Here is a 25835-nt window from a genome sequence, read left to right as displayed (position 1 = left end):
CTGGCCCTGTGGCCTTGTGAATATTGACCTGTTTAGAGGTCTTACTCACATCGGCTGCGGAGAGCATGATCACACAGTCTCTGGAACAGCTGGTGCTCTCATGCATGTTTCAGTGTTATTTGCTTCGAAGCGAGCATAGAAGTAGTTTAGCTCGTCTGGTATGTTCGAGTCACTGGGAAGCTCTCTGTTGTGCTTCTCCTTGTAGTCTGTAATGGTTTGCAAGCCCTGCCATATCCGACGAGCGTCAGAGCCAGTGTAATACGATTTGATCTTAGTCCTGTATTGATGCTTTGCCTGTTTGATGGTTCGTCGGAGGGCATAGCGGGATTTCTTATAAGCTTCTGGGTTAGAGTCCCGCTCCTTGACAGCGGCAGCTCTAGCCTTAAGCTCAGTGCGGATGCTGCCTGTAATCCATGGCTTCTGGTTGGGGTATGTACGTACAGTCACTGTGGGGACGAAGTCATCGACTGATGTGGTGTACTCCTCAATGCCATCGGAGGAATCCCGGAACTTATTCCAGTCAGTCTGTGCTAGCAAAACAGTCCTGTAGCTTAGCATCTGTTTCCTCTGACCACTTTTTTATTGATCTAGTCACTGGTGCTTCCTGCTTTAATTTTGGCTTGTAAGCAGGAATCAGGAGGATAGAATTATGGTCAGATTTGCCAAATGGAGGGTGAGGAAGAGCTTTGCATGCGTGTCTGTGTGTGGAGTATATATGGTCCAGAGTTATTTTTCCTCTGGTTTTACATTTAACAGGCTGATAGATATTTGGTAAAACAGATTTAAGTTTCCCTGCATTAAAGTCGGCTACTAGGAGTGCCGCCTCTGGGTGAGTGTTTTCTTGTTTGCTTACAGCGGAATACAGCTCATTCAATGCTATCTTGGTGCCAGCCTCAGTCTGCGGTGGTATGTACACAGCTACAAAGAATACAGATGGAAACTCTCTCGGTAGGTAGGGTGGTCTACAGCTTATCATGAGATAATCTACCTCAGGCGAGCAATAGCTCGAGACTTCCTTAGATATCGTGCACCAGCTGTTGTTTACAAAAATACAAAGACCGCCGCCCCTTGTCTTACCAGACGCCGCTGATCTATCCTGCCGGTACATCGTATAACCAGCCAGCTGTATGTTGATGTTGTCGTCGTTCAGCCACCACTCCGTGAAGCATAAGATGTCACAGTTTTTAATGTCACGTTGGTAGTTTAATCTTCCGCGTAACTCGTCAATTTTATTGTCCAAAGATTGCATGTTTGCTAGCAGAATGGAGGGAAGTGAGGGTTTATTCAATCGCCTATAAATTCTCCGAAGGCAGCCCGACCTTCGGCCTCTCGCCGCCTCCTATTCATGCAGATCACAGGGATCGGGGCCTGTTCCCGAGGAAGGAGTGTATCCTTCGCGTCGGGCTCGTCAGAGTGGTGAAATGAAAAAAAGGATTCTGCTAGTCCGTGGTGAGTAATCGCAGTCCTGATGCCTAGAAGTTATTTTCGGTCATAAGAGACGGTAGCGGCAACATTATGTACAAAATAAGTACAAAAATAAGTTACAAACCACTCAAATACACTAACAAAAAAACACAATCGGCCAGGGGCACATAAAACGTCTGCCATCTTCTCCGGCGTAAAACGTCTGCCATCTTCTCTTACAATTACTAGGCAAAACAAACTCATTTTCACAAATATACCTCTCCTTCCAGTTCTCTGCTGCCAATGACTGGAACGAACTACAAAAATCTCTGAAACTGGAAACATTTATCTCCCTCACTAGCTTTAAGCACCAGCTGTCAGAGCAGCTCATAGATTACTGCACCTGTACATAGCCCATCTATAATTTAGCCCAAACAACTACCTCTTTCCCCACTGTATTTATTTATTTTGCTCCTTGGCACCCCATTATTTCTATCTCTACTTTGCACTTTCTTCCACTGCAAATCAACCATTCCAGTGTTTTTCTTGCTATATTGTATTTACTTCGCCACCATGGCCTTTTTTTTTGCCTTTACCTCCCTTATCTCACCTCACTTGCTCACATTGTATATAGACTTATTTTTCTACTGTATTATTGACTGTATGTTTGTTTTACTCCATGTGTAACTCTGTGTTGTTGTATGTGTCGAATTGCTATGCTTTATCTTGGCCAGGTCGCAATTGTAAATGAGAACGTGTTCTCAACTTGCCTACCTGGTTAAATAAAGGTGAAAGAAAAATATATATATAATCAAAATCAATAAATCATAGCACGTATTTGTGCTCATTCAGAAGTTTTTACGCTATAAAGTAGAACCCTGTTGAATAATTATGTTAAGTACCATTTATATTATATTACCAAAACATACATTGAAAATGATGCTGTTGCTGCTTCCTGTTGTCATGGCTCAAAACACCGGTTTTAAATGTCCATGTTTATAATCAATGCTGAACTAAGTTGTGATATGTTGAAGACATACAAATGTATCCCTACACACATGTGTCACACTTGTGTTCAAAAGACTTATATTTTGCTAAATTAGTACCTTCTAAACTGCACACGCATCAGTATTTACCAAGTGGCCACTCTAGACTGAAACTGAATAGCTTGTTTTACTGTCACGCAAATTAATCACTGACATCGATATTGTATTGAAGTCATATACCAGTCGATAGATGAGATGAGAACCTGAAGTAGCCATTCATCCAGTAAAATCTCTGTGGGGAGCCTCCCGAGTAGCGCAGTGATCTAAGGCACTGCATCTCAATGCTAGCTGTGCCACTAGAGTTTCTGGGTTCGAGTCCAGGCTCTGTCGCAGCCGGCCGAGACCAGGGGCGGCGCACAATTGGCCCAGCGTCGTCAGGGTTAGGGGAGGGTTTGGCCGGCAAGAATGTCCTTGTCCCATCGCGCACTAGCGACTCCTGTGGCGGGCCAGGCACAGTGCACTCTGACATGGTTACCAGGTGCACAGTGTTTCCTTTGACACATTGGTGCAGCTGGCTTCCAGGTTAAGTGGGCATTGTGTGAAGAAGCAGTGCGGCTTGGATGGGTTGTGTTTCGGAGGACGCATGGCTCTCGATCTTCACCTTTTCTGAGTCCGTATGGGAGTTGCAGCGATGAGACAAGACTGTAACTACCAATTGGATACCACGAAATTGGGAAGAAAAAGGGGTAAAAAGTTTTACTAAAATAAAAATTAAAAAAAATCCCTGTGGGGAAATGTCTATGGTAAATTGTGACTGAATAATAATTTTCATACTTTATAATATGTCCATATATAGTTATAATTTGTTTTAAGAACATCTACTGAAAATATTTCACCTTCTTTATTACTTTACCAAACATATCAAGACATTAGTGATGTTAAATTTGTGAATGTCTAAGTCAACATTTGGGCCATTTAAACAGCTTGTCCAGCGATTGCTATGCCACGTCTGTGCCGTGAATCAATCGAGCTGCATAAATGTTTTTCTAAGGACTGCCCTTTGACGTTCAAAAAATGTTGAACTAAGAACAGCCCCTGGTTCACTCCAGACCTGACTGCCTTTGACCAGCACAAAAACATCCTGTGGCGTACTGAAATAGCATCGAATAGCCCCCACGATATGCAACTTTTCAGGGAAGTTAGGAGCCAATATACACAGGCAGTTAGGAAAGCAAAAGCTAGCTATTTCAAACAGAAATTTGCATCCTGTAGCACAAACTCCAAAAAGTTCTGGAACACTGTAAAGAACATGGAGAATAAGAGCAACTCATCCCAGCTGCACACTGCACTGAGGCTAGGAAACACTGTCACCACCGATAAATCCACGCTAATCAAGAACTTCAATAAGCATTTTTCAACGGCTGGCCATGCTTTTCCACCTGGCTACCCCGGTCAACAGCTCTGCACTCCGCACAGCAACTTGCCCAAGCCTCCCCCATTTCTCCTTCACCCAAATCCAGATAGCTGATGTTCTGAAAGAGCTGCAAAAATCTGGACCCTACAAATCAGCTGGGCTAGACAATCTGGACCCTCTCTTTCTAAAATGATCCGCCGCAATTGTTGCAACCCCTATTACTAGCCTGTTCAACCTCTCTTCCGTATCGTCTGAGATCCCCAAAGATTGGAAAGCTGCCACGGTCAGACTATCCTACCGATCCTTGACTTCAGCGATGTAATTGACAAAATAGCCTCCAACACTCTACTCAGCAAATTGGATGAAGTCTATCAAAGCCCCATATACTACCCAACACTGTGACCTGTATGCTCTCGTTGGCTGGCCCTCGCTTCATTTTCGTTGCCAAACCCACTGGCTCCAAGTCGTCTATAAGTCTTTGCTAGGTAAAGCCCCGCCTTATCTCAGCTCACTGGTCACCATAGCAGCACCCACCCGTAGCGTGCGCTCCAGCAGGTATATTTCACTGGTCACCCCCAAAGCCAATTTCTCCTTTGGTCGCCTTTCCTTCCAGTTCTCTGCTGCCAATGACTGGAACAAATTTAAAAAATCACTGAAGCTGGAGACTTATATCTCCCTCACTAACTTTAAGCATCAGCTGTCAGAGCAGCTCACAGATCATTGCACCTGTACATAGCCCATCTGTGAATAGCCCACCCAACTACCTCATCCCCATAGTATTATTATTATTTTTTGCTCCTTTGCACCCCAGTATCTCTACGTGCACATTCATCTTCTGCACATCTATCACTCCAGTGTTTAATGCTAAATTGTAATTATTTCGCCACTATGACCTATTTATTGCCTTACCTCCCTAATCTTACTTCATTTGCACACACTGTATATAGACTTTTCTATTGTGTTATTGACTGTACGTTTGTTTATTCCATGTGTAACTGTGTTGTTTGTGTCGCACTGCTTTGCTTTATCTTGGCCAGGTCGCAGTTGTAAATGAGAACTTGTTCTCAACTGGCCTGTCTGGTTAAATAAAGGTGATTTATTTTATTTTATTTAAAACGTAACATTGCAGTGAAGTGACATAAATCGATGTAATGATGCAGCCAACCACCGGAGGGTGGCAAATACAAGTTTATTCGACAGAGGATGTTTACATGGTCCTAGGAAGGTCTGGATTGCTGTCTTCTGACTTACTAAATCAATAAAATAAGTAATGTAAACATTACTAAAGTAAAGTCATTCTAGTGCCCAGTTTTGGGGACTGTCAGCTTAAGGGGTTATTAACCTGTTAAAAGAGGGATTTGGATGATATTAGCTCCTGGTTTTAGATGTTCAGAACTTAAAGCGCCAACTTTCAACACTTCAACACTATCAAATCGAGCTTTATTTCAGACATGGAATGCAACACAATGTGCTTCACAGGAAAAAAACTAATAAATCAATGAAAATAGAAACGGAAAGATTTACTACACAACAAACATAAGAGGATAAAAAACTACTTTCTAGGCTTGTGCGTTTTAGCTATGCGATCCAACACTTTTTATTCTCTCTGTGCCTGCCATGTAAGTGTGTATGTTTTCCTATGATATCTCTGTCTTTCTTTTTGCCGACAGTAAACAGAATATGGGGCCCTTGATCATGTGGTACACAGTATAGTGCTGTGTCACCATGGGAAGTCTCCATTCCCTTTCTTCTCTCCAAAATGGCCGACAGGATATATATCTTCCATGGGAGTTATTTTTAACATTTTTAGTCCCATAGTTGAGTTGTTTGGAGTGTAATACTAGGGACATCAAACATTCAGCCTGCTGCACAGTCCCGATGGAAGCTCTAGTCTAGAGCACCTGGTTAAATTGTGTTAAGGAGCATTTTTAAAGTCTCTCCATGGTTAAAGTAGTAAGAAATATATGTAATTGTAGTCAATCTTAATTTACTATCATCCTAAACAGAAATATTGAATTAGTTTAAGATAAAGTTAGCATAGTGATGTAGCATGTAGCCTTCTCCCCATGATCCCCCAGTTTGTCTCCTGTCTCCCGTTTGCCTGGCAGATGTTTTGTGGAGTCGTTGTGTTGACTTGAGAGGTTGTTTACCAAAGCAGGTGAGTCTTCCACCTGGATGCCCTTGTCTTAGTTATAGCAGCCTCACAGGAGAAAAGAGCATTGGGTTGGAGAAAAATGGCCCTCCTTTAACCTATAGCAAACAATTCAATTGTGCCTAGCCATCATAGACACAGTGCTGCATAGAGAACTGATAGTGGGATGTTCAGTTTCTTGAATAACCTCGGAAAACTACACACAGACCCACAGGCAGACACACACACACGCACACACACACGCACACACGCACACACCTTCCACAATCATAATCTACCTAGTGCGCAGTAACTCCAGAGACCTTGACTTAATTACAGTGTTTTTCTTAATCGTTTCTGTATGCACATACATTATTGTACAGCAGGTCCCACAGCTATAAGATTAGAAAAGATACATATCTACACAATTAGGGAGTCGGAGAGTGGAGGTGGAGCGATACCGATACAAGATATTCCATTGGCTTACCTTGAATCATCCTAACAGTAGTTTATGTTAGGTGAAGACTTGATCTGTTAATACTACATAGTGGGCATTCTACAGAACTTGATTTCAGCCTGATATTCTAGTAAGCTATTTGTATGCTTCAGATGGTTTTATACCTGTGCAGTAACACTGTAATTAAGGACATAAGGACAATACTGTATGACCATGTTGTGAAATTAGTAATTTCATTGTTCTGCAATTGTATAGTCATGGAGTAAAGAGTTTATGTTCTTACACATTTTAAATACACTAGTATATGGTCTATACAAAGTAGTTGAAGGTTATGGTTGCGTCCCAATATATGCACTTGTTCACTTACCTTCATGGATTTGAAAGGAAATGAATGGTATATGGAAACTCTCTCTAGCCCAAACAATTCCAATATTTTGATATGTTGGGGGAGTAGTGAACGAGTGGACACTTCAGAAGGAATGAGAGAATATTGGGATGCAACCTATGTTTTGAGAGAGTACACCTCTGCGCTTCAGAGACAAAAAAGGACACAATGAATAAATGAACAAAAACTACCACTACAATAATTTTGCCTGACACATTTTTATCATGGCTGACCAAAGTAGACAAGTAAATTATCCTATCGTAGGTTCCTCAGCAACAAAGCACGGCCAAATAATTGTTTATTATTCATTTACAGTATATTCATTTTGAAGAAAATTACACCTAGTTTTCTATATCAAAGACTCTGTTAGTTATCTGTCATATTGACATGTTCAGACAGATAGGCTGTGTTGTACTGAAATAATGGCTTTCACAGTAATTTAGTTCAATGACTTTCTGAAACATAAACGCAGAAGAAAGACTAGGTGAGCCATTACTCTGGATAGAATATCCAGTGTGTGTATGTGTGTGTGTGTGTGTGTGTGTGTGTGTGTGTCCGTATGTGTGGTATCTCCTATCCTCTTATCTCCTGCTGTGGGGAGAGGAGTGGAGGTGGTGGGACGCAGGTAATCAGGATGACGAGATATGAAGAGCCACTGCAATGACCTCTTACTGCAGCAGTAATCATAGTCCATCACCTGGAGAAAAACACCCCGAACCAAGCCCCATCGGACACACACACACACACACACACACACACACACACACACACACACACACACACACACACACACAGAGAGCGAGAGAGCTAACAACTGCAGGAGATAAGAGGCGGTATTATAACACAGTACATACAAACAATGAGAGATGGCTCTCAAAGAAAAGCTAGTGCTCTACTGCTGTTTGTCTACCTGAGGAAAAACTCAGTGAGACAGACATGACTGGAATAGTCATTTAGCAACACAACACTGCCCAAGCAGCAAAATAATAGCTGCTCACTTTCAAATCTTAAGTGAAATTAGCAAGAAAGCAGCATTGTCTAATGGGTAACATATTGACTGTTTAACAAAAATACACATTTCTTCCCCTAGCCCTGTACCATAATAAAAGGCATATAGTCTAAGAAGAGCCAACGTTATGGGTGGGCCTTAGAGGGCCTGGCCCGCCCTACTTGTACCTCCTTGCCTGTCCAAAAAAAATAAAAAATATTGATCATTATAATAAATATAACTATTTCAATAAATACAAATGTTTGGGGTAATTTTACACAATTCTTCTCCCAAATTTGTAGTTGCAATCTTGTCTCATCGCTGCAACTCCGCAACGGGCTCGCGAAGGTCGAGACATGCGGCCTCTGAAATATGACCCGCCAGGCCGCGCTGCTTCATAACATAATGCTGGCTTAACTCAGAAACCAGCCACACCATTGTGTCGGAGGAAACACCGTTCGACTAACGACCGAAGGCAGCTTGCAGGCGTCCAGACCGCCACAAGGAGTCTCTAGAACACGATGACCTGGCCAAACCCTCCCCTAAGCCAGAGAACTCTGGGTAATTTATGCACCGCCCTATGGGACTCCTGGTTATGGGATCGAACCCCAGGCTGTAGTGGTGCCTCAGCACGGCGATGCAGTTCTTTAGACCATTGTGCCACTCGGGAGGCTTATTGATAATTTATTTAACCGAGACGCGCGCCAACAGAAAGACCCATCATTGTCAGATAAAGCATCCGAGCAAGCGAAACATCACTGTCTCAGTACGTGTAGCCAATGTAGCTCATGCTGTCTGGACTAAAAGAGTATGACATTCTCTTTTTTGCCAGACCGCATCAGATACGTGGGGCTACATATTGTATGACAGAAGGGCGCTGTTTCGGTCGACCGGATGCTATTTTCGACTAACGTGCTAAGATTTTTGAAGTGATTTGTTTTGCAATCAGATGAAAACATCATGACTGGTTGTGTTCATGTCACATTAAAAGGTAGTCTAATACATGCTCAAAGTTGTTACTATAAATCCCACAATAGAACCCCTAAAGCAGTCATTTGGACTACTCGTGAATGAAAAACATTTATTACCCTGCCATTTTTAAAGTCAAGCCCCCCTCCGTCCTTGATTTTTCCTAAATAAGTGTATAATGCACACTGGCGTTGTTAGAATCTTAATATCCCATACAGAACTGGTAGTCAAATAAAATAAAATTGTATTGGTCACATACACGTATTTAGCAGATGTTATTGCGGGTGTAGAGAAATGCTTGTGTTTCTAGCTCTGACAGTGCAGTAATATCTAACAAATAATATCTATCAATTTCACAACATATACCCAATACACACAAATCGAAGAAAAATGATGGAATTAAGAAAATATAAATATATGGACAAGCAATGTCAGAGCGGCATAAACTAAGATACAGTAGAAATGTAAATAGGCAGCAGCCTCTAATGTGCTAGTGATGGCTATTTAACAATCTGATTGCCTTGAGATAAAAGCTGTTTTTCAGTCTCTCGGTCCCAGCTTTGATCCACCTTTACTGACCTCATCTTCTGGATGATAGCGGGGTGAACAGGCAGTGGCGCCGAAGAACATGGCTGACGTTTTACATTCTCCCAACCAATTGTGCTATTTTGTTAGTATTTTTGCTTTTTGTGTAACTTTAAAAAAAAAAAAATATTTTGTACATAATGTTGCTGCTTCCGTCTCTTATAACCGAAAATAACTTCTGGACATCAGAACAGCGATTACTCACCGCAGACTGGAAGAAACTACTGCTTTCACTGGAACAGGCACAGATCCCTGTGATTTGCTTGAAGAAAAGACGCAGGAAAAGAGGACGCAGATTGGGCTGCCTTCTGAGAATCCGTAGGCGAGAAAGTAAACTCTCACTGCCATCTGTTCTTCTTGCTAAAGTAAAATCTTTGGAAAATAAAATTGATGACCTACGATTAAGATTTGCCTACTAACGGGACATTAAAAACTGTAATATCTTATATTTCACCGAGACGTGGCTGAACGATGATACAGATAATATAGAGCTGGCGGGATTTTCCATGCACCGGCAGGACAGAGAAGCTACGTCTGGTAAGACGAGGGGTGGGGTTGTGTGTCTAATTGTCAATAAGCTGGTGAGCAATGTCTAATATTAAATCATTCTCAAGGTATTGTTTGACTGAGGTAGAGTACCTTTAGATAAGCTGTAGACCACACTATCTACCAAGAGAGTTCTCTCTGTATTATTCGTAGCTGTCTATTTACCACCACAGAACAAAGCTGGCACTAAGGCCGCTCTCAACCAACTCTATAAGGCCATAAGCAAAGAAGAAAATGATCACCAAGAAAAGGCGCTCCTAGTGGCCAGGGACTTTAATGCAGGCAAACTTAAATCAGTTTTACCAAATTTTTACCAGCATGTCACATGTGCAACCAGAGGGAAAAAAATCCTAGACCACCTTTACTCCACACACAGAGATGCATACAAAGCTCTCCTCCGCACTCCATTTGGCAAATCTGGCCATAATTATATCCTCCTGATTCCTGCTTACAAGCAAAAACGAAAGCAGGAAGTACCAGTGATTCGCTCAATACGGAAGTGGTCAGATGACGTGGATGTTACACTACAGGACTGTTTTGCTAGCACAGACTGGAATATGTCCCGGGATTCATCCAATGGCATTGGGGAGTACACCACCTCAGTCATCTGCTTCATCAATAAGTGACGTCGTCCCCACGGCGACCGTACGTACATATCCCAACCAGAAGCCATGGATTACAGGCAACATCCACATCGAGCTAAAGGCCCGAGCTGCCTCTTTCAAGGAGCGGGATACTAATCCGAACACTAATAAGAAATCCCGTTATGCCCTCAGACTAACCATCAGGCCTACCCAAGCAAAGCGGCAATACAGGATTAAGATTGAATCTTACTACACCGGCTCTGAAGTTCGTCGGATGTGGCAGGTCTTAAAAACTATTACGGACTACAAAGGGAAACCCAGAAGCGAGCTGCCCAGTGACACGAGCCTACCAGATGAGGTAAGAGTAGGCAACAACACATCTGCCACACTGATCCTTAATACGGGCGCTCCTCAGGGGTGTGTTCTTAGTCCCATCCTGTACTCCCTGTTTACCCATGACTGCGTGGCCAAACATGACTCCAACACCATCATTAAGTTTGATGACCACACAACAGTGGTAGGCCTGATCACCAACAACGATGGTAGGCCTATAGGGAGGAGGTCAGACAACTGGCAGTGTGGTGCCAGGACAACTTCCTCTCCCTCAATGTGAGAAAGACAAAGGAGATGATTTTGGACTACTGGAAAAGGCGGGCTGAACAGACCCCCATTAACATCAACGGGGCTGTAGTTGAGCGGGCCGAGAGTTACAAGTTCCTTGGTGTCCACATCACCAACGAACTATCATAATCCAAACATACCAAGACAGTCGTGAAGAGGGAAAGACAAAACCTTTTCCCCCTCAGGAGACTGAAAAGATTGGGCATTGGTCCCCAGATCCTCAAAAGGTTCTACAGCTGCACCATCGAGACCATCCTGACCGGTTGCATCACCACCTGGTATGGCAAATGCTCGGCATCTGACAGTAAGGCGCTACAGACGGTAGTGCGTATGGCCCAGTACATTACTGGAGCCAAACTTCCTGCCATCCAGGACCTATATAATAGGCGGTGTCAGAGGAAAAGCCCATAAAATTGAGGAAAGCCCATCTCAATTGTGCATCTGTAAAAGTTTGTGAGGGTTTTAGGTGCCAAGCCAAATTTCTTCCGCATCCTGAGGTTGAAGAGGCATTGTTGTGCTTTCATCATCACACTGTCTGTGTGGGTGGACCATTTCAGTTTGTCACTGACCTTCACCACCTGGGGGCGGCCCGTCAGGAAGCCAATGACCCAGGTGCACAGGGTGGAGTTCAGACCCAGGGCCTCAAGCTTAATGATGAGCTTGTCCGGTTGGGATAGGGCAGTATGCTGTGCGATGGCGATTGCATCGTCTGTCGATCTATTGGGGCGGTAAGCAAATTGAAGTGGGTCTAGGGTGACAGGTAAGGTGGAGGTGATATGATCCTTGACTAGTCTCTCAAAGCACTTCATGATGACAGAAGTGAGTGCAACGGGGCGATGGTCATCTAGTTCAGTTACCTTTGCTTTCTTGGGTATAGGAACAATGGTGGCCATCTTGAAGCATGTGGGGACAGCAGACTGGGATAGGGAGAGATTGAATATGTCCGTAAACACACCAGCCAGCTGGTCTGCGCATGCTCTGAGGACGCGGCTAGGGATGTCATCTGGGCCGGCAGGTCGGGCCGCGTCGGTTGCACTGTGTTATCCTCAAAGCGGGCGAAGAAGGTGTTTAGCTTGTTTAGCTTATAGGAGGGCAGGTCATTTTTTTATATGGTTTCCCCCGTTGCCCTTCCTTCTCTCGACAGCAGGGCCTGCTCCCCTCCTCCCGATAGTTGACGATAGATGCCGTGCCCAGTTCATAAACACCCTGATAATTGCCTCGAAAGTGAACCTAAACTATACCGAAACTAATTTCACACATACAATAACAGATTAAATAAAGTATGATGAGGGAGAATGGATGAGTTGATGAGCAAGGGGAAACGAATGATGCATAATTATGTAATCACCAATTGCGAATCAAGAACAGGGCGGGCCATTCTATTGCATTGATTGATTCTAATTCTCATGTCAAAATATGATGTACTCTGTTATCAGTCTACTCTGGCCTACTTGTAGTACACAGTGAGAGCGTGCGTCATTTACAATGGCAAGAAGACCAAGACGAATGGATGCTGCTTTCGTGTTGCTACAAAATCTGAATGAAAACGACTCAGATGGTGGGGAAGAAATTGAATCATGATGACATCGCCGATGAGTATTCTTCTGATTCTGAGCCTCAACCTGATCCTACACCTCCGAGGCCTAAGTGCAAAAAAGACAGAACTGTGAGCAGTGAGCAGGTGCCCACGCCACCACCAAATGACACGGTGAGACAGTAGAGGACGGCACCGTTTGGAATAGAACAAGCTGGTGAGAATTCCACGGGCTATTATCTGCACAAAATGTCCTCACAGAGAGTAGGCCCTACATCTCAAGCAAGAAACAAAATAGGCAACGCACTCAACAGCTTTCGTTGTTTAAGCTATGTGACATGGACATGCTCCAACTGATAATGGACTTTTTGTCTGCTGGCATATCAACACTTCTATTCATTATGCCATTATTTCTTTTGCGATGATTTTCACTATTATCAAGCACACATGTTGTCACCATTTGACCATACATCTTGCTGACCGTGCGTCTTGATGGTTCCAACACCAATGCTTTCTGTTTCATAGTAACAATATATATAAACTAATTAAAGTGTTCAATATATCCACATAGGAGATCCAGTGGAAAAAACCTGCCCCCTGTGAAAATCAAATACCCCTCCAACCGGTTCGTTCTGGCGCCGGCCCTAATTCTAAGTAGTATGCTAGTATAGACAATGGAACAGTAGAGGTTCTCCTGGGTCAAAAGTCAGAGGTCATAGGTCAGCTCACCTGCTCCAGTTTCCAGTGGAACTCTGCAGGGCGGAAGGTGTCAACCTGGGTGAAGTCTCTCCTGAGCAGGAAAACCAGACGGCAGTTGTGGACGTACAGGGAGTAGTGGTGCCGGTTCATCTCTGTAGAAGGATATGGGTATGTTACAGAAAACTGCCAATTACAGGCTTATAACATTCATAAACGTTTGAGTTATGTTAACTTCCTTTTCTAGCCAAAACAGAATAGAGATATCCTCTATTCTCATTCACAGAAAAACATAGACATTCTAGACGGTACACTGCATAAAATAAATATTTCACAATATTATATAGATATTATACCTTATCCAACCAAAAAAGCTATTTTCCACAGTTAAGAGGGAAAATAAATGGCGTTATACAAATGCTCTGCTAAAGTGGTATCTGAAATTATATCTGTCATTATGGACAAAGGAGCTTATTGGTGCAAAATGTCCTGTAAATGCTATTGACGTGTGTCACTTTGAATTAAACCCTGCCACTTCACGAGGCAGCTCAATAAATGTCACATGCTCCGTGTGCCATTGTGACATTGTGAAAGGCCCTGTGGGACGCTAATGAGGTGTGTGACTTCACAGCTTTTCTCTCATGGTGGCACTTTTCATCATAATCCCCCCCCCCCCCCCTCTGTGCTTTTCCTTGGAGCCGCTGGGGTTGCACACAGGGCTGTTTTGGCCGTGCATATTGATGGACTCTCCTTTTCGCTCCGTGTGAGCGGAGCGCTCGATGGAATCAATAAGTGCCTGTCAGGCCGCCTGTCTCCAGTCACACCTTCACGGCTCCACTTAGTCTGACTCTGAAACTAGAAGTGGTCGACAGATGACAAAACAACCTCTGCATTTACGCGACTACGCCACCTCTACTCCAGATTGGGCACAAAAATGTTCCTATGTTCCACGTTGGGCGCCAACTGTCTTCACATTGGAAGCTCCTTTCTTACACCTTACATTGAACAATAAATAGTAGCTGGAATGGTGGCTATTGCTTTGATTCTCTCTTAAAATCTTGTGACAGAAGATAAATAGCCTCAATTTGGGCAATAGTTCCACCACCTCACCACCATAAAATCATGCTTTGATTAACTGTCACACCCTGACCTTAGTTATCTATGTTTTCTTTATTATTTTGGTTAGGTCAGGGTGTGACGAGGGTGGGTATGCTTGTTTTGTATTGTCTAGGGTTTTTGTATGTCTTGGGGTGTTTGTAAGTCTAGGCATATGTAGGTTTATGGTGGCCTGAATTGGTTCCCAATCAGAGGCAGCTGTTTATCGTTGTTTCTGATTGGGGATCATATTTAGCTTGTCATTTTCCCTTGGGTATTTGTGGGTTCTTGTCTATGTGTAGTTGTCTGTCAGCACTCATTTTGTATAGCTTCACGGTTCGTTTTGTTATTTTGTTAGTTTTGTTCAGTGTTCTTTCTAGTAATAAAGAAGAATGTACGCATACTACGCTGCGCCTTGGTCTCCTCCTTACGACGGCCGTGACATTAACAATGAACTAGGATGGATCAAATCCCACAAATGAACCCCTTCCTGGTCTCACCGGTCTTGTCAGAGTTGCAGAGCAAGGTCTCCTTCTCAGCTCTCAGACCGGGGCTGGGCCCATGCTTCATCCACGTGGCGATGGTGAAATGGTCAGTCAGGTTCTGTGGAACCACCCGCTCCGGCACGTTGGAGGCCTGCCGCCCGTCGAAGCGGAAGATGAGGTCGCTATCCCGCCCACTGTCTGTCAGCAGCGAGACCGTCCAATTGGTGGAAGCGCTGGGGGCGGGGAGGAGGTCCGTGCTGCCGGACGCCGCACCTGGAGGACCAATTAAAGATGAGAACAGTCAGTGGGTGACATTTTGACACACGAAAAGTGGCACAAAGGTTAAAAGGAGACTGATACTTGTAACGTTTGAGTTGGACGTTATCTAAAAACCTCTAATCCCACGATGTTCATGCAGGGTGTCGTCATGGGGATAATTATGTGGGCTTAGAATGTAACAGTACGGGAGATAAGATGCTGAACTGTTGCAGAACAGTCTTCGTTGGGAACGGTATTTGACATCTGTCTATTCTCACCACAGCATCACCCTCTCCATGTCACACAAGAGTTGACAGTATGAATCTAATGAGCAATGAATGACCCTGTATGTTTCTGTCCCCGAAATCCACACCCCGCCCACCCCTTTGAAGAAACAGGCCAGCTCTTTAAAACTATGCAACATTCAAGCCCGTCAATCGATAGGGACGCATAAATCCACGCCCAGACCTCTTTAAACTGTGTCAGGACTTTCACTGTGATCAGGAGGAGAGAGAAGTTGATGAGATTCAGTCTCGTACTCTCACTCTGCACAGTTTTCAGAAGGCCTTGTCAAATCCGTGACCCCTGCCTTCTATTCATATTATTTCTGTATTGACCAGCCCACGTCTGACCATGAAAGCTATGAATACATCAAACTTCCAACCAATCTCTGATTAGGAAATAAAGTAAGTCCTTATTTTTTAACCTTTTTTTTGTTGGGATGTTGTTGACCAAATTCAATTATCTTTAAAGTGGCTCTAAAAAAGAATATGGTGGCCCTCTTGAGCAATCTCTGTGCGTTCTCTATTTATGTGTACCGATATTTGTACTCTCACAGAAATCAATGTTGCTATTACAATTTGTTTTATTGCATATTAGATAACGATTATGGAGCTTTGGAAAAGCTCCTGGCTTGCAAACTTTGCATACTAAAGAAGTAGGGAAAGACTTCAGCATCCAAATGAGCATATCAAGTATGCATGTGTAGCCATTGCTCAACCACATAAAGACTTAGGCTCGAGTCGAACAATAAACTGTTATTGCTGCATATACATTTTTTAAACCAACCATATCACACTTCAGTATTTCACAACAGGAAAATAAATCCAAGAAAGAAATATATAGAAAATCGGAGACAGTTCACATTTTCAACTCTTCACAATGAAAATGTTCACTTGAGCAGATTTCTCCCCAGAATTATTAATAACAATGATTCATCAGGTTGATCAAATATAGACATTTAATTTAGCATATGCTCTTAAAGAGCAGGACTTTCACTGTGATCGTGAGGAGAGAGAAGTTAGGGTTAAGTGCCTTGCTTAAGTGCCTTGCTTAGTCAGCACAGGGATTCAAACCAGCGACCTTTCAGTTACTGGCTCAACGCTCTTGACCGCTAGGCTACCTGCAACCTACCTGTAGATTTACAAATTACAATGAAATGACTCAACGTGACAAAACATTAGAAATTAGAGTAGTTACAGTAATTGGAAACCATGAATGAGTTGAGTAAAATAGAAACAACACACCCAATTGTCTCTATGAATTCACTAGTCATAAGTGTAATTAACGCATTACACAATGTGCAACTGCACACAGGATGAAATATTATTAGAACATTTGATGATTTTATCTTCTCTCTTTCCCTTGTGGCTTACCACAGAGTTTCTGTAGGGACTTCTCAGAGTAGGTCTCTCGGTCGCAACCCTTCCCAATGTGGCTGGTCTGCAGCTCCACCATGGCTCTCACCGCCGACAGCGGGCCGTCACAAGTCTCCAGGTGCATCTTGGGAAACAGTTGCTTGCTTCCTGTTCCGGGCTCATAGTCCATTCGTTTGTTCCAGCCTGGGAGAACAAGAGAAGTATATCATTTATTATTCCCAATAGAAAATGTATTTTTCCTAATGCTTAGTAATTCAGATGCCAAAACTGGCTTGATAGGGCATATCTGTACTGAACTATTGTATCACTATTGTGCTACTGTAGACACAAACATTTCTAAATAGAACATTTAATTACTTCTGAAACAGTACTAAGAAATAAAAATAATCACCTAGAAACGATAAATGGATCCAGCCACTGGCCAGGTTGTATTATTCACCATTTGCATGTTTGGTATTCACTTTGGGTGAAGGTCAGACCCTTTGCCTGTTTTCAGCTCAGCATATTTGATCCTACAGTATCTTTCACTAGCGCTACTATAGCCAGGCTAGCTCCAGCACAGAGCCAATGCTACAGAGGAAAATGGTTCCACTGAATACCAGAGCAAGCCTCTGAATTGAAGGCATCACGGAGCACTCCTCACTAAAGCTAAACAGGTGACAGATGACTTCACACACCAAGAAGCTTAAGGAGAAGTGAGGTTCTGACACAGGAGGCTACGCTATGCTAACTGCTAACCCACTGTGCTTGCTAATCCATGTCACATAATTGAGTGTTGGCAACACGTATGAACGGGGTCTGCTTTCATGGTCTTCCATATCAAATCAATAAACCTTATCTGACACAAAAAGAAAGGCTGACCATTCTGAGTTTAAATGAAATCAGGTGTTAGGCTACTCAGTGGAATGTTTCTCCTGTAGCTAATGCTATAATGCTACAATGATCAACTTTGCTATCAATGCTAATGAACATGCTAGCACGTCACCACAAAGCGATTAATTTGACATGAATCACTGCCCAATTATGTCACAAACAATATTGTGTTTACAGGTATCTCTACAACGATACCATTGAGTGGCAGAACAAGATCAGCTAACTCCAGGTAAACTATTTTAAATCAGAGAGTGTCTGTATCAAAAGGATGCATAGACCAGGTAGGGAGCCCCCAGACCTTTTCACACAGCAATATGAGAGTATAAGAACTGGGGGGAATAGAATACGAAAATAAGTGAAACAGTAGAATAAGAAGAGTGGGGAAGTAAAATGAAAAAATAAGACGCTTTAAAAGTGCTGAGGCAATCGTCAGAAGAAGTCTAGAGGGATGTTGATGGTTCTATACCAGACCAAAGTGATACGCCAGATTGCCAGGAAATGGCATGAAAATGCAAAAATGGGATGGGTGGCTAGAAGGATCTGCCACGATAGGTGGCATATGACCAGAGAGATGGGGAGAACGGAACAGAGAGGGCGAGAGAAAGGTAGATAAAGGATGAGAGGGATTGCGGAAAACGGAGAGCGCAAGAGGCGAATTAGAAGCTCAAGGATCCTGACAGCTCCAGTGCAGGAAGGCCTCACCTACCCTCGGCTTCGTCTGTCATCTTTGTCACCCGTTTTACATTTCGATTACCCTCCATATGTATCTGTGGGCCACACCAGGCCTTCTTTATAGTCTAAGGGGCAGTTATAGCCATTTTATTGCTGTGTGTAGAGCGGAGAGTTGACAGCTGTCGAGTCTATTCCGTCATATATTCAAGGCCAAACACTCAGAGAGAGAAATGACATGACCAGGGAGAGGCAGACAGAGAAATGATGTTGTTAGAAGGCTAGCACAGAAAAGGTACAGTATTTCACCTGTGATTTTAATGAAGAGTTATACTCATGTTGTATACTGAACAAAAATATAAACGCAACATGCAACAGTTTCAAAGATTCTACCGAATAACAGTTCATAGAAGGAAATCAGTCGATTTAAACAAATAAATGAGGCCTTAATTTATGGATTTCACTGGGCAATGGGCACAGCCATGGATGGCCTGGGAGGGCATAGGCCCACCCATTTGGGAACCAGGTCCAATCAATCAGAATTAGTTTTTTCCCACAAAAGGGGCTTAATTACAGACAGAAATACCCCCCCCCCCCCCCCCCCCCCGGATGATCCTGCAGGTGAAGAAACCGGATGTGGAGGTCCTAGGCTGACATAGTCTGCAGTTGTGAGGTCGGTTGGACGGATTTCCAAATTTTCTAAAATGATGTTTTAGGCAATGTATGGTAGAGAAATAAACATTAAATTCTCTGGCAACAGCTCTGTTGGACATTCCTGCAGTCAGCATGCCAATTGCACACTCCCTCAAAACTTGAGACATTGTGTTGTGTGACAAAACTGCACATTTTAGAGGGGCCTTTTTATTGTCCCCAGCACAAGGTGCACCTGTGTACTGATCATGCTGTTTAATCAGCTTCTTGATATGCCACACCTGTCAGGTGGATGAATTATCTTGGCAACGGAGAAATGCTCACTAACAGGGATGTAAACAAATTTGTACATGACATTTTAGAGAGAAATAAGCTTTTGTGCATATGGAAAATGTATTTCAGCACATGAAACATGGGACCAACACTTTACATGTTGTGTTTATATTTTTGTTCAGTATAGTTCTCTTTTGGAGGACAATACAATTATCTATCCGTCCGTCCGTCCATCTATCTATCTATCTAACCTGGTAATGAAAATATACTGTGTTAATGTTGTCTTAAAGACCATAGAAATCTTGCATGCACGATTTCAAATAGAGCTATAATTTCAATAGACTTTCTATTCAATTACACAAGGCTTTTCTGTTCAATGACACAAATCATACTCCAACACATTTCATTATCCGGTTACAAGGTCAAATAAATGACTTGATGAAATATATAGCCATGTAAGTCATGGGCATAATATGTTAACGCCTTATTACATCTTGTATTTATGATTATATATGCCAAGATGAATGGCTACTAGCCTATGTGGGATTATGGCTGGAATTATTACACACTACGGCCCATTATGCAACATTTATGAGCTTCTTGTGAGTATAACGTCTTCATGTTTCTTATTGGTCTGAGGGGCACGATCAATGTCTCTCTTAAAACAAAAAGATTGTGGGAATGCCACACTTTTCTGTACAGTACATTGCAGCTGTATGTACCATCTGTTGCCATGACTTTGAGGACTCTTAGATATAGCTCTATTTGTTGGTGACATTTACAGTGAGTGTCTCATGGAGAGCTGCCCTTTAGTATCAAGCTACCCCCCACTACTGCGTGAGCCTTCATTCAGGTAATGGAAAAACTCTAGCCCCATTTCAAGCTACATTTCCAGCAAGAGGAATCACACACTGTCTTTAAATCTGAAATCCTTAATTGGTGTAACTGTCACGTCCGTTTGGGATATTACAACAACTAACAGTTTTTATCCCCTCGGACATCAATGCATGCATGACAGAACAACAGAATATGTACCGTTGAAAAAATGTATTTAACCACACTGCCTGACGCTCCTCAACCTTCGTTTCATCAACAATACCAAAACAAAAGCAAAGGCACAGCGGAGAACCGTGGCAATGCGGACTCGGTCTTTAAGGAAAGGAGGGATTTCTTGTAATTAGATGACGGCGTCTTCCCAGCCTTTCTTCTCATGACGTGGCCTAATGACGTCTTTGACAGGGAAGCAGTGGGGGACCCTGTCCGCTTGTGAAGGCTTTAACTGTGTGACTGCTACAGTAGTACGAGACAAGATCCAGTCAAGTTCCACCGGCTTTCCTTAAACAATGTTTTCTTTCCTCTTGGGGCTTTATTCTAAAACGGGATATGCTGTATTCCCCTCTTCCCTTCTCCACAGGGGCCCTTGACCTGGATTGCTTGGGTAAACAGAATCGAGGAGGACTGTAAGATCCAGAGCAAGGAGTGTGATAGTGTAGTTATAAGCCCTCAAAGGGAGGATGAGAGCTCCTCTTTCTCTTAGACACTACTGGGTCATGGGTGCAGAGGGAGAAAAGAACAGTGCAAGGCGAAACGCAGAGACACTGATAGTGCTGCAAGCAAGTACCCTGAGTCATGCTGGTGGCCATTTTGTGAGGAGTAAATTGATTTCTGCTACAGTGTGGTAGTCTCTAACTTTGGGGAAGCCAAACTACTTATTGAATGATTAGCAACCTGTTAGTAACTTTTGCGATCTGCAACTTAGATCTTTGCAGTGTGAACAGAGTCTTCCTCTGTGATGCCACTGACCTTGCCAGCCAGGTTTGCAGACGGGCTTGACATCGATGTGCACCGCCACACTCTCCGTCGCCCTCTTCTGGCCGCAGTCGAAGGCGGTCACCATGATCTTGTAGCGCAGCTGCTTGTCGTAGCTCAGACGCTCCGTGTTTCTGATGTTGCCTAATGAGGGAGAGGAGAAATGAAGGTTAAAAAAAAACCATCACAAGCGTGAGGGATGCACTCAAGACAATTCAACTCACTGCTATCGTCTGTAAATAAATTCAGTTAATGTAATGTTCATCGATTTCAGTGAGTTCCTCTCCTATCCAAATGAATATCCTCATCACACTCTAACATCTAAGTGTGTTAGCCTTTGTTTTCCCACCTTCCCTAAACGGAGGCTATTTCGCTCAACTAGCTGGCAACCTCTACAGCCAGTTTGGTTGTCTGAGAGTATGTCAGTGTCCGGATCATAGAGATAGAGCACTAGAGAGGAACTATGGTTCGAGGTCCTATGACATCAGCCTCTCTATAGTTGTATCTCTATGGTCCTGATGCTGATGCTGGTTGGCATTTATTCATGAATCTTGCCCTGGAGGCAGCTCTGCAGCTGTCAAGGAGAGGAGAGGAGGTCAGGAGCGGTGTGAGCCCTCAAACCTGGACAGCTCCACTCCCAGATGGACCCTATGAAGATGATGTACCCTCAAAAAGGAGGATATCTCAGTCTCTCGCTTACTTCTGTGAATCTGGGTCGGAGAGTTAGTGGAGTGGTACGTTGTTAGTGCTGATTGTGGAGATTAATGCCATGCAGTGAAACAAAAGGACGCCTTTATTCAGATGTAGTTCCATACAAGCAATCAGAGTGCTAAAAGTTTCGATGAAGACTGCAATGGTTGTGGTGGTTACATTGGTCTCTACGGGCTGAACCCTAACTTAAGATGAGCGGGCATAACTCATTATTTTGCGGAAATCTCCCATTGACAACAACGCATGATTAAGGCAAAAGATTTGAGTTGTGTGGATTCTACCCTAAATGACACCTTAGGGAGAGTTGTTTGATTGAGTAATGATTGACATGGTTAAATAGTCATAAATCTCTGCTTGATTTAGCTTTTTGTATATTTGGCATTTTTATACATATTCTGTATTTCCAGTGAAGAAAGCAAAATTTATCAACACACTACTGTAAATAAATGGACATTACCTGTTAAAAAAACGGAAATTGCTCTCTGTGAATAAATGGTGAGAAGCCATTCGGCTATGGGTTTCACAGCCCAATAATAATGATAGAAGATATCAGCTTAAAAAGGGCTTACTTACAACCTATGGGGTACAAGAGGTTGGGAATAGTGACATAGGAAAGTCTGACATTAATTAAATACCCTAACCCTAAGCTATGTTCAATGTCAGCAGCAATTTCCAGTGAGAAATGCTCAGGGTTTCACAGCCCTATAACAATGATCCAAGTTACAGTACCAGTCAAAAGTTTGGACACACCTACTCATTCAAGGGTTTTTCTTTATTTTTACTATTTTCTACATTGTAGAATAATAGTGAAGACATCAAAACTAGGAAATAACACATATGGAATCATGTAGTAACCCAAAAAATGTTAAACAAATCAAAACATATTTTATATTTGAGATTCTTCAAAGTAGCCACCCTTTGCCTCGATCACAGCTTTACACACTCTTGGCATTCTCTCAACCAGCTTCATGAGTTAGTCACCTGGAATGCATTTCAATTAACAGGTGTGCCTTGTTAAAAGTTAATTTGTGGAATTTCTTTCCTTCTTAAATGCGTTCGAGCCAATCAATTGTGTTATGGCAAGGTAGGGTTGGCATACAGAAGATAGCCCTATTTGGTAAAAGACCAAGTCCATAGTATGGCAAGAACACCTCAAATAAGCAAAGAGAAACGACAGTCCATCATTACTTTAAGACATGAAGGTCAGTCAACATGGAAAATGTCAAGAACTTTGAAAGTTTCATCAAGTGCAGTCGCAAAAACCATCAATCACTATGATGAAGCTGGCTCTCTCGAGGACCGCCACAGGAAAGGAAGATCCAGAGTTACCTCTGCCGCGGAGGATAAATTCATTAGAGTTACCAGCCTTCAGAAACCAGCAACTAACTGCACCTCAGATTTCAGCCCAAAATAAATACTTCACAGAGTTACAGACACATTTCAACATCAACTGTTCAGAGGAGATTGCGTGAATCAGGCATTCATGGTTGAATTTCTGCAAAGAAACTACTAGAAGTACTCCAATAAGAAGAAGAGAGACTTGCTTGGGCCAAGAAACACGAGCAATGGACATTAAACCAGTGGAAATTTGAGATTTTTGGTTCCAACCGCCGTGCCTTTGTGAGACGCAAAGTAGGTGAAGGTATGATCTCCACGTGTGGTTCTCACCGTGAAGCATGGAGGAGGAGGTGTGATGGTGTGGGGGTGCTTTGCTGGTGACCACTGTCAGTGATTTACTTAGAATTCAAGGCACACTTCCCCAGCATGGTTACCAAAGCATTCTGCAGCGATCCCATCCCATCAGGTTTGCACTTTGTGGGACTATCATTTGTTTTTCAACAGGACAATGACCCAAACACAGGAAGTGTAAGGGCTATTTGACCATGATGGCGAGTGATGGGGTTCTGCATCAGATTACCTGGTCTCCGCAATCACCTGACCTCAACCCAATGGAGACGTTCAGCTTTGTGAACAAGTCCTGCATTTTTGGTAACAGATACTGATCTAGTTCCAGCCACAGATTGATAGTTACCTTGTTACATGATGTGGAAGATGGCAGACGGAAGGGAGGGTGGTGCGACAGGTACCGCTTCTCCTACAGATGCTGTTATTTTATCTAAAACATCAGGTGTAAGCCGACCCCAGCTAATTAACTCTTACAAAGATTTAAAGCGCAATTATGCGTTTTATCTCCAGTGCATTGCCACGATTGTCAGTCAGTAGAGCAGCTACATAATAGTCTCAGTGCGTCCTTGCTGGGATGACACAATCAATCTCCTGCTGGAGAATACCAACACCAAACACATTGGTTCACCGTTCCACGGGAGAGGACAGTACACAGCATACCATAATGTTCTGAATAATGGCCAAGTCTACCTCGCTCCCTATTCCACTGAACTGCTTAGGCGTAACAAACACAAGTCCAACATTTATCGGAAACTGTTAAACTACCTGTTCACTACCTTCCTGCTTTCCGGGGATGTGCAACTCAACCCTGGGCCTAACATCACTGAGCCAGCAATACTCACAGGAGTGGAAAGCAGTGGATGGCCTCGTCCACTGATCGTTGCTACTGCGGAAGTGGTCGTGATCTGATTTGCCGAAGGGAGGGTGGGGGATGGCCTTGTAGGCATCCCGGAAGAGAGAATAGCAGTGGTCGAATGTTTTCCCAGTGCTAGTACTACAGTCAATGTGTTGGCAGAACTTTGGTAGCGTTTTCCTCAAATTTGTGTTGTTAAAATCCCCAGCTACAATAAATGCGGCCTCAGGATATGTGGTTTCCAGTTTGCATAAAGTCCAGTGTAGCTCCTTGAGGGCTGTCGTGGTATCGGCTTGAGGGGGAATATACACGGCTGTGACTATAACCGAAGAGAATTCTCTTGGGAGGTAATATGGTCAGCATTTGATTATGAGGTATTCTATGTCGGGTGAACAAAAGGACTTGAGTTTCTGTACACTATCACAATCACACCATGGGTGGTTAATCATGAAACATACACCACACCCTTCTTCTTCCCGGAGAGGTCTTTATTCCTGTCTGCGCAAATTACTGAGAACCCAGCTGGCTGTACGGACAGGGACAGTATATCTGGAGAGCCATGATTCCGTGAAACAGAGTATGTTACAGTCCCTGATGTCTCTCTGGAAGGAGATCTTCGCCCTGAGCTCGTCTACTTTATTGAACATTAGCGAGTAATATATTCGGAAGCGTAGGATGGTAAAGTCTACTCCGAATACCTTTTTTCCGTTGGCAGTGAAAGATTCTCAGTCTGAAGCCATTCGACTATGGGTTTCACATCCCTATAATAATGATACAGGTTATAGCACCTTAAAAATGGTTTATTTACAATGTCTGGGGTATAAAATGTTGGGCAAAGTGGTATAGGAGAGTTTGACATATAACCCCTAACTTGGATTCAGTCTTCGCCAATGAGAACCAATAGGGGCCTAGCTTTGTCCTTCATGACTGGGAAAGGCCTCGATTAGGAAATCTTATATCCATCTCATTAGATCGGAACAGGATGTCACACCCTGATCTGTTTCACCTGTCTTTGTACTTTTCTCCACTCCCCTCCAGGTGTCGCTCATCTTCCCCATTATCCCCAGTGTATTTATACCTGTGTTCTCTGTTGCCAGTTCGTTTTGTTCGTCAAGCCTACCAGCGTTTTCCCCCATGCTCCTGTCTTTTCTAGTTTTCCCGGTTTTGACCATTCTGCCTGCCCTGACCCCGAGCCTGCCTGCCGTTCTGTACCTTGTCACACCACCCTGGATTATTGACCTCTGCCTGCCCTGATCCTGAGCCTGCCTGCCGTTCTGTACCTTGTCACACCACCCTGGATTATTGACCTCTGCCTGCCCTGACCCTGAGCCTGCCTGCCGTTCTGTACCTTGTCACACCACCCTGGATTATTGACCTCTGCCTGCCTTGACCCTGAGTCTGCCTGCCGTTCTGTACCTTGTCACACCACCCTGGATTATTGACCTCTGCCTGCCCTGACCCTGAGCCTGCCTGCCGTTCTGTACCTTGTCACACCACCCTGGATTATTGACCTC

The 25835-nt window shown here is 43.4% G+C and overlaps 1 protein-coding gene across 2 annotated transcripts in view; it reads right to left on the bottom strand.

Annotated features, from left to right (window-relative positions):
• Positions 1–25835, bottom strand: part of LOC129814296 (calsyntenin-2-like) — a 290404-nt gene that overhangs the window by 40990 nt on the left and 223579 nt on the right. For both annotated transcript variants that reach the window (XM_055867330.1, XM_055867331.1), the window contains 4 exons: positions 21066–21215; positions 16794–16979; positions 14896–15153; positions 13334–13455 (listed from right to left, as the gene is read on the bottom strand). In XM_055867330.1, the coding sequence (XP_055723305.1) occupies positions 13334–13455; positions 14896–15153; positions 16794–16979; positions 21066–21215 (716 nt within the window). The remainder of the gene's footprint in view (positions 1–13333; positions 13456–14895; positions 15154–16793; positions 16980–21065; positions 21216–25835) is intronic.

The sequence above is a fragment of the Salvelinus fontinalis genome, chromosome 17, assembly GCF_029448725.1.
Source record: "Salvelinus fontinalis isolate EN_2023a chromosome 17, ASM2944872v1, whole genome shotgun sequence".
Lineage (NCBI taxonomy): Eukaryota > Metazoa > Chordata > Actinopteri > Salmoniformes > Salmonidae > Salvelinus > Salvelinus fontinalis.
The sequence above is the reverse complement of the archived record's forward strand: the minus strand, read 5'-3'. Positions and strand labels throughout refer to the sequence as shown.